Genomic DNA, 9,867 nt, shown 5'->3' with positions numbered 1-9,867 from the left:
GATGATTAAGTTAATAAAATATTATATTGTACTATGATGTGTTAAGTTTTGACACTCTTTAAAACAACCTCTATTGGACACGCTCTAAGATGTGAATCCAATACATGCAGACACGTTTTAAAACCGTGAGGTCCAAAGTGTTAGATTTGGACCAAAATGGACAATATCTCAATCAGGGGCGGAGCCAGGGGGTAAGGGAGGGTCTCTCGACCCTCCGACCCTCCGGAACACCCTTGATGAACAGTGGTTCAGTCCCGAGCAGCCCCCAAAATAGTTAAAATTAGTACTTATAATGTAGAATGTAATTATATGACATAAAACTAAGTTTGCATAGTTGGTTGTAGTAATAATTAAAAGAATCTTTACATCCAATTGGTCCTATGTAGAGATAAAATTGCTTTTGGCTGCCAACGTTAAGGGTAAAATTGCATCATTTTAGACGTTAGGGGTAAAATTGATCTTAGATGTAAACATTAGAGTACTTTTGCACCTTATCCTTACATCTTTGTTTTGTACCTTAATGTTTTCAATTATGATCAAATTTACCCTTAGATTATCAAAAATTTGAAATTTTTAATTTGAGTACTATGAATCAAAGCTATTAATAAAAAAAAAATCTTCATGCAATGGAGCCCCTCCAGACTCTGAGCTCTGGCTCTGCCACTGATCTCAATGGTATTGAGCCACGATGCTACATCTCTATTTATTCTCTTTTTAACCATTATTTGCAGTCTAAAAAATGGACTCATCATCAAGCATCTGTAGTATCAGCTGGTGGAGAAGCAAAGTTAGTCTTAAAATAGTCTACTTGATTCTCTTGGGTCAACTTGTTTCTTTTGTTCTTGCTCTCTGCAGCTTCCTTTCTTCTTTACTTGCTCATCTTGGTAACTAAATTAAGATTAAGATCAAGATCGAGATACCCTTTTGATTTTTTGTTTGAATTTTGTTAATTTTTTTTGTGGGTTTTTGGTTTAGGGGTAAATGCACCTATTACTCAATCTTCCTTCAATTACTTTGCTCTAGCTTTGGTGTATGGAAGCATTCTGCTATACAGGGGTCAGAAACTAAGGGTATGTTCTTATTTTGGTGATTAATTTGGGGGTTTTTTCTGAGATTTTGAGGTTTTAATTTGGTTTGGTTGTGATGTAGATTGCTTGGTATTGGTATCTTCTGTTAGGATTTGTTGATGTTCAAGGCAATTACCTTGGTAAGTAACTATATATGCTTCTTGTTTCCAATGGAAATTTATGTGTCTTTCTAATGACTAAGAACTGGAGATGATTTGTTTAATTGAGATTGCAGAATGATAAATATGTTCATGGTTAACAGTCTGTGTTGCACGGATACTTCTAGTTAGTAGCGTTTCGTCTCCGTGTCCATATATGTTTCCGTGTCCGTATTCGTGCAACATAGTTTGCAGGTCCGTTCTTATTTGTGGAGGAATTAACTTTGGCTTACTTTTTTTTATGGCTCGTGAACTTTAAAATCGCACATGAAAATTTTCCTCTTTATTGACACAAAAGTCTCTTAGGTCATGTTTGGTAAATAAATGTTAGCTGGTAGCTGATTACCTTTTTGGTTAGCTGATTTGATTAGGTGATTGTGTAAACTTGTTTGGTAAAATTTATCTGATTGTTAATAGTTGTTTGTGTAAAATGACAAATAAGAATATGGTAAAGTCTTTATTTGGAGTTAGAGGATAGTAAATAGGGCTAAAAATGTCATTCAAAAAATATGAAACAATAAGCTAATTGAAAAAGCTCCTAAAATGAGCTTTTTGGACCCAATAAGCTCTTTCAAATCTCTCTCCGCTAAACACTACTATTAGAGGTTTGACTAGTCAAAATCTCTAAAGTGGCTCAAACCTTTAATTTTATCTCAAACATGACCTTAACCTCTTACCATTCTAATAGTAGTTAATTTGTGGAGCCGATAGAAATGAGTAGAGATGCAAGTGGGGCAGGGATTCCCCGTCCCCATCGGTGACCCGTCCCGACGGGAACGAGGAATCACCAATAAGAATCCTCATGGGACGGGGATGAGGAATGGTATCCCCGTCCTATGGGGATCCCTAACCCCGCCCCGTTAATCCCCGATGGGGAATCCTAACGGATCCCCAATTATTCCCTATTATAATTAAAATTATACTTTAAATATTATAATTTATAACATTTAACTTAAATTAAATAGACTTATTTTCAAATAAAAAAATAAATGAGATAAATAAAATATTAGCCAATGATTAAATGGATATTTTTCCTAAGCTAAACTAAACTAAAGGCATTGTATCTCTGCCTTTCTTTCAAAAAAAACCTAAAATTAGAAAGAGAAAATAAAAGAAATATATACTGATTTTTTAAAAATATAAATGGTGATTCCCCGTAGGGATTGAGATGTGGAATAGGGAAAAGTGTTTTTAAATGAGGATGGGGATGGATGACAAATCTGCCCCCATCTAACTTGCGGGGATGGGGATTACTAGTTGGGGATGGGGATGGGAAATGCATTTCCCGTCCTGTTTGCATCCCTGGAAATGAGATTCTAAGAACTTTGATTTTTCAACTTTTTGGTTGATATAAATTAAGTGTTGTATGGTCAAGAGAAAAAAATGATTGTTTAGAGAAAAACGCTATGAAAAATATTGATTCTAAAAATTAAAAAAAATATGGTTATAAACAATTTAATTCTTAAATTTTTCCATTTTAAAGTTGTCAACCGTTATGTTATTGCTGATTTGATGCAGTAAATAAGGCATATCAGTTCTCATCGCTTACGAGTGTGACATTATTGGACTGCTGGGCAGTAGTATGGGCCATAGGTCTCACATGGTTTTTCCTCGGCACTCGTTATTCCACATGGCAATTATTTGGTTCGGCACTCTGTGTGCTCGGGCTTGGATTAGTCCTCCTTTCTGATGCTGGAATTAGCAGCTCAGGTGACCGATCTTTCTTCTTAACAATAATAAACAGTAAATAACAATAGTTGTATATTTTTGTTAAATGAGAATGCTCTGTTCTTTTTAACTGAAATTAAGTAAACTGAACTGAACTGAATGTTATTGAACTGAAATTATATTATTAGACTTTAAAAATAGCAATAATTAAAATAAAAATCTTACAAAAAATAATAATGGTTCTAATAATAATATTAATGATAATAAATAATTATAATTATAATAAATAATGATAAATTGTTGAACTGAAATTAAGTGATAAAGAACATGTCTAAGTTTAATATTTTTAATGTTTTAGGTGGTTCAAGGCCTCTACTAGGTGATACACTTGTAATTCTAGGGACTATTTTCTTTGCTTGTAGCAACGTTGGTGTGGTAAGCCTCAAATCGTTGCAAATCTGAAACTCACGTAACTTCAAAATCACAATAAGAAAACGCATATTTATACCTTGAAAATGCAGGAATTTTGTGTCAAGAAGAAGGATCGTGTCGAAGTTGTGTCGATGGTCGGGCTTTACGGGTTGCTTGTGAGTGTGGTTCAAATGTATCCTTTTTTAGCATTAAGAAATACAAGATAATCTGATGTTGAACTGCTTCTAGGACGCTACTAGAAAATACCGATTTACTAACGGAATTGGAATGTAGTCTATCAGTAAACTTTGACGAAATTCGTCGTATTACTAACAGAATATTGGTGGAACTTTGCCAGCAGTTTTTTAACGGAATTGTTGACTGAAAATGTATTAAATGTGAATAAAGTATCATTTTTCAACTAATTTTTGAATCCCGGTTAAACCCAATTGAAACCCGTGGTTGAACCTTTAATCTGTGATCCTTTATTTTTGGCAAAAAGCATCCTGAGGCCCCTGATCTTTTATTGTTTTGTGCATTAAGTCCTCGATCTTTCATTTAGACCCATTGAGCCCTTGATCTTTCATTGCTTGGTGCATTAAGTCCTCGATCTTTCATTTAGACACATTGAGCCCTTGATATTTCATATATGGGTGTATTAGGACCTTCCGTAAATCAATTCATATATAGGTGTATTAAGCGTCTGTTTGATTCAACTGTTAGCTAATAGATGTGTTGGATGTGATTAACCAAAAAACAAAAAGAACACAAAAAAATATACGAACAATAAAACTAGAAATTAAAAGGAAAGAGTTAGACAAATTTGAGGTCTGTATTAGCAGTTTCTAACAACTTATGAATTTGACAATCCATTCTATATAAATAGAACTCGAAATAATATGTCTTTTCACGAACGGACACGACTGTACACGGACAGACACGACTGTTCACGTATGAACACGACTGTTCATGAAAGGAGGTGTTTGTTGGTATTTAAAATAATATATAATTTTATTCAAAATTTTCCAACAAGATGTTGTTGTTGATGTTAGTTGTTTGCGGTTGTAGTAAGTTGTTTATTGTTGTTGTTGATTGTTTGTTATTAGCTGTTTAATTATTAGTGTTTGATAAAGTTATACTTAACTGTTGTTGTTAATATTTAAAATGTCTAATATGGACATGTTTTAAATTAATCAACAAATAAATTATAAAATAAAAAATGTATTATATAAATTAATAAAAATAATTTAAATAAAAAACAAAAAAAATTATTGAACGCAACAAAACCTTATTTTTCGATAATTATGTTCTAAAAATAAAAATAAGGTTAAAAATGAAACAAATTTTGTAGAAATAAGAAGGATAATTTTATTAGTAACAAGCAACTACAAACAGATGTTCATGAAAAGCTCTAAAAATGAGCTTTTCGTGAAAAGCTCTAAAATGCTGCATTGTCCAGAGAAAATGCTAAACGTTGCGGTTATATAAACCTAACCAAACAGGCCCTTAATACATCTATATATGAATTGATTTACGGAATGGCCTAATACACCCATATATGAAAGAACAATGGCTCAATGTGTCTAAATGAAAGATCGAGGGCTTAATGCATCAAACAATGAAAGATCAGGGGCTCAATGTGTCTAAATAAAAGATCGAGGGCTTAATGCACTAAACAATGAAAGATCAGGGGCCTCAAGATGCTTTTTGCCTTTATTTTTCCTTGTTTTTAACCAGACCAATATTAATAATTATGATCTAAGGTTTATATTTTAGGGTTGAGAGTTTATAAATTACGGCCTAGAGTTTAATTTGTAGATTTTAGAGTTTATATTACAAGGTTTAAAATTTTAATTAACTAAAATATATAACTAATTTGTTTCTTACCGTCTTTTCGTTGAAAAATCGATACAATTATGTCATTGGCTTCATTACATTGTATTCTATAACTTTATTTTAGATCTATTTTGGAGGTGAAAAGTTTGGAATCTGTCACATGGTCTACAGACATTGTAAGTAGCAATTGCGACGAATTCCCGAAAAGCACGTCTCGATTTTTTAGCTGATGTTTATGTCTGTTTTGTTTTGTTTTGTGTTTCAGGTATTAGCTCTTGTAGGCTACATGGTGTCACAATTTTTGTTCTATACCTTTTCCGTTTTTGTTCTCAAGGTACATTCTTTGTTGTTATGGAATTAATTTTTCGAACTTCTTCTCCCGTTATTGTAGTAATTAGGGATTTTTTTTCTGAGAATCCGACACAAAAAATCGATGTTTTATGCATACAGTTGAGTGGAGCCACAATGTTCAATCTCTCTATCCTCACAGTTGATATGTGGGCAGTTGTTTTTCGCATATTGTTTTACCACCAAGAGGTAATTAGAAGATACATTACGGGAGAAAATAACGAAAATTAAATTTACATGTAAAGTTCCGTCGCTACATATAAAAGTTTCATTGCTAATTCAAGAATGTAGACAAATTTTCCGTTGCTGATCTTAATCCCCTTAAACAATCTGTTTTTATTGCTAAATTTTTATCTATTGACTCCGAATATTTGATTTTGTTTCCGCCACTTGCAGTTGGGATTCATTTGGACATAATTTTATAGTTTCGATTTGCAGGTTGATTGGTTATATTTTGTTGCTTTTGCGGTTGTAGCGGTTGGTCTAATCATCTATTCAACGACGTAAGTATGTTGTAATTTATGTATAAGTTGATTATCTTTTTCTCATTCTAAAGATTGTTTTTTTTTTGGTTAATTTGTTGAACAGTGAGAAGGATCCTATAGAGAATGGAGAATATCAAGTGCTTAATGGAGAAAATTCAGCTATTACAAATTAGCAACAAAAGAATAAGTTAAATGAATAAGATTTTAGTATATTTTCTAAAACTTCTTATTATCTTTTTTCACGTTTTTGAAAAAGTAAGAACGGAGGAAGAACATCCTAATTAGGTTGGCACCCACCTCAGACCGAACTGATAGCCAAACCCAATATATTAAAAGAAAGAGAATATTATAGAGGAAAAGAAACTAAACAAAACGATAATATTCAAAGCAAAAAAAAAAACCATAAAAAATGAAAGAATATTAGAAAGAAGGAGCTGAGCTCCATCAGATAATTTGATCCCGATTATATCGAAATGAGTCAAAGCATCAACTGATTTGAGGCACGGAAGACCGAGTTAACATCCCTATGGAGTAAAGTAAAGGGTGAGGCTAAGATTTTCATAGTTATGAAGTGAAGCAATCAAAAAGATTCTGGAGCATCTTTCGGTTTAGGTATTGTTCCTCCGATTTGAGTGTATCCGAGCCTTGTATTTGTCACAATTTATCATGTGAATCTCTATAATTTGATTTTGTTTTTATATATTTTGATACATACTTTTATTTAAAAAATTTAACATTTCCTTTAACTGAAAGATTGAAAGCTAGAAATAGAAGTTGAGTCAGACATCCGATTAGGTTGGCACCTCTCGATACAACTCTAACAATTAGGCTCGAGGTATTATTAAAAACAAAAAGAAGAAAAAATGTCACAAAACAACCTAAAACACAAATTAAACAAAATAAAATTGTTAAATTTCACCAAAATCATAAAAAATAAAAGGATTACAAAACTCTCGAAAAGAAATTCATGCATCAACTGTGTGATTCCACTAGGAGCGGAACCAAGGGGGGATAGTCGGGGCTGGAGCCTCGTCCAGCCTTCGAAATTTAGTTCAAAATAATTTTAGAACCTCCTGTCAATGAGTGAAGGAGAAGGATGTTGTAGGGATGTCAATTATTGGATTAGTGTCGTGTTCGTGTCATATCAACTACATGGTTAGTATATAATGGTATGTATTATGTATCAATCACATCCTTTTCTAAGGCTACGGAGAAAAAGACATACATTATTGGCTGATTTGATAGCAGTGTAGTAATTACCAAAAACAAAATAGAGCTTTGGCATAAAAGATTAGGTCATATGGCTAGTAAGAAATTAAAACATATATGAGAATTCACTTATATAGACAGAATTGACAATTGTGATGTTTGTGTGTTTTTTTTTTTTTTTTTTTATGAGAATGCATATATCTTCATTAAATATGAAAAGAACAAGTACAACAAGAAACGGGAAAGGTACAAAACCTTACAAAATCCACAATGGGATGAAAATGACTACAAAAAGCATAAAAATCCATAAAAGGTACAAAATTCACAAAAAAACAAAAAAAAAAACATATACTTCATCGAAATCCAAATTCGCAGAAAAGCAACTGCAATCGAATCTTCATCATTTAGACCATTTCGAACATTCGGATCTGAGTCCTTTCGTTTGTTGCAACCACGTAGATATATTGATCCACGTATAAAATAAATCGTTTCCGTTCTTGCTAAATCCGAAAAAGGTATAAATAGTAGAATAATGGAGAACAGATACAATTCAAACGGATAATGAAATTCAATAAAATATATACACTTACCGAAAAGAAATACAATAAAAAATTACAACAAACCTAACCCGTTGAGAGGAGGAAGAAGGAACTTCCTTCTTCCTCCTTAAAGTAGATCCACAAGAGAGAAAAACTTGAAGATGTTGATAGAGAGAGGAAGACAAGAGGAATCGGCAGTGATGTTTGTGTGTTAGGTAAGCAAGTAAGAGGTTCTTTTTGTAACAGTGATATAAAGTCAATAAAAGTATTTGATTTGCTACACATTGACTGTTGATGGCCTTATAGATGAAAGTCAATTTCAAGGGATAAGTTCATAGTAACCATTGTGGATGGTATGTCTATAATTATTTGGACTATTTTGTATAAGATAAAAAAATTCAAGTACCATTGTTGAATGAAAAGTTGATTCAAATGGTTAAAACACAATTTAGTGTTTCTGTTAAACAAATAAGAACAAATAATGGAACTGAGTTTGTCAATCATAGTATGCAAGAAATATTAGGTAAATATGGTATTTTATTACGTCAAAAGACATGCATTTATACCCCCCACAACAAAACGGGATAGTAGAGCGAAGACATAGGTCCTTGAGCTTAATTGTCTAACAAGTTTTGGCGGGAAGCACTTTTACATGTGATTAGATTGCTAAATATTTCCCCTACTAGAGTATTAAAATAGAAAAATCCTTATGAAGTTTTATATGGGAAAAATCCTATTTAGGACAAGTTTAGGGTGTTTGGTTCCCAAGGATATGTGCTAGATGTTCATCCATAAAAAGATAATTTTGCAGCTAGATCATATAAATGGGTGTATTTGGGTGATTCGCTAGGGCGGAAAGGATGGAAGATGTATGATTTGGCAACATAAAAAATTTATGTTTCGAGAGATATTAGATTCATTGCAACAGTTTTTCCTTATGCCACCAGCAGCAAAATGACAGTCTATTATTCATACGAGAGGCAATTGTTTAATTATTTTTTTACCTTAAATGGAAGTAGCTACTCATAATCATGATGTTATTACAAATAATGATAATTAATGCAAAGACTGAACTACGCAAAAAAAAATCACAAGACACTGTTGAGATTTTTTATTTGCATCAGGAACATCAAGAAAGCTTGCACAATCCATTACAGAATTTTATACAAAGTTTTGTTGATCAAGAAAGGGAAATTAGAAGAAATGGAACACCTGAAGTGGATGTTTCTAGGAGACAATCACACAGGCAACTTAAGAAACCGATTTGGATGACTGGTTTTGTTGTTAATCAAGTGCAATAGAGTCGACAAACATTCATTCCTTCAACTTCTCAAACTATGCAAATAGGTCCTTCTTAAAAAACATGGAATTTTAATGATGTTTTTGCATTCTCAACATCTCATACAACCTTTTTGACAAAGGTAGTAAAAGTGTATGAGTCTAAAACATATAAAGAGGCTCAATGAGATCCTAATTAGGAAACTATTGTGCAACAATAGCATTGGAGACAAATGAAACGTGGTCTTTAGTCCCACTTCCTAAAGGAAAGGAGATTATATCATCTAGGCGGATATTTAGAGTGAAGTATGCTCCGAATGGTTCAGTTTCAAGATACAAAGCTAAACTTGTAGTTAAAGGGTATGATAAAAAAAATGGTATAGATTACCATGAAAGATATTCTTTTGTTACTAAAGTAGTAATTGTTAGAGTTTTTCTAGCTATAGCCATTGCAAGAGGCTGTCCAATTCATTTAATCAACATCAACAATGCATATATGCATGAGTCAATTAATGAAGAGGGACAAGTCTGTAAGTTAGATAAATCTTTATATGGCCTGAAACAATTAGGCAAATAATGGAACAAAGCTTTTTCTGATAAATTTGTTCAATCGGGATTTTTGAAATCAATCCATGATTATTGTCTATTAACTAAGACAACTAACAAAGTTTTTTGTGTGATTATTATCTATATAGATGATGTATTGCTGATATGGACCTCATCGAGTTGATTCAAGAAGTAGAGGATCATTTATATATAAAAAAAAAACACATTCATGATTTGGTCCAAGATGTTGGCCTAAGTGAAGTTAGGTTTTTCCTTGGCATTGAACTTGCTCGTGTGAACGATTTAGTCAACTCACAAAAAA

At 32.5% G+C, this 9,867-nt stretch overlaps 1 protein-coding gene across 1 annotated transcript; it reads left to right on the top strand.

The window, feature by feature from the left end:
• The first annotated feature begins 710 nt into the window (after nucleotides 1-710).
• On the top strand, nucleotides 711-6,673 carry LOC136208382 (uncharacterized). Its single transcript, XM_065999229.1, has 11 exons — nucleotides 711-884; nucleotides 976-1,070; nucleotides 1,150-1,207; nucleotides 2,744-2,935; nucleotides 3,252-3,328; nucleotides 3,415-3,497; nucleotides 5,265-5,316; nucleotides 5,406-5,474; nucleotides 5,591-5,677; nucleotides 5,927-5,991; nucleotides 6,077-6,673. The coding sequence occupies exons 1-11, from the start codon at nucleotides 740-742 to the stop codon at nucleotides 6,144-6,146; spliced, it is 993 nt and encodes a 330-aa protein (XP_065855301.1). The 5' UTR covers nucleotides 711-739; the 3' UTR covers nucleotides 6,147-6,673.
• Nucleotides 6,674-9,867: the final 3,194 nt, after the last annotated feature.

Source organism: Euphorbia lathyris, chromosome 10 (genome assembly GCF_963576675.1).
Source record: "Euphorbia lathyris chromosome 10, ddEupLath1.1, whole genome shotgun sequence".
NCBI classification, from domain to species: Eukaryota; Viridiplantae; Streptophyta; class Magnoliopsida; order Malpighiales; family Euphorbiaceae; genus Euphorbia; species Euphorbia lathyris.
This window is presented reverse-complemented; position numbering and strand designations above follow the sequence as displayed.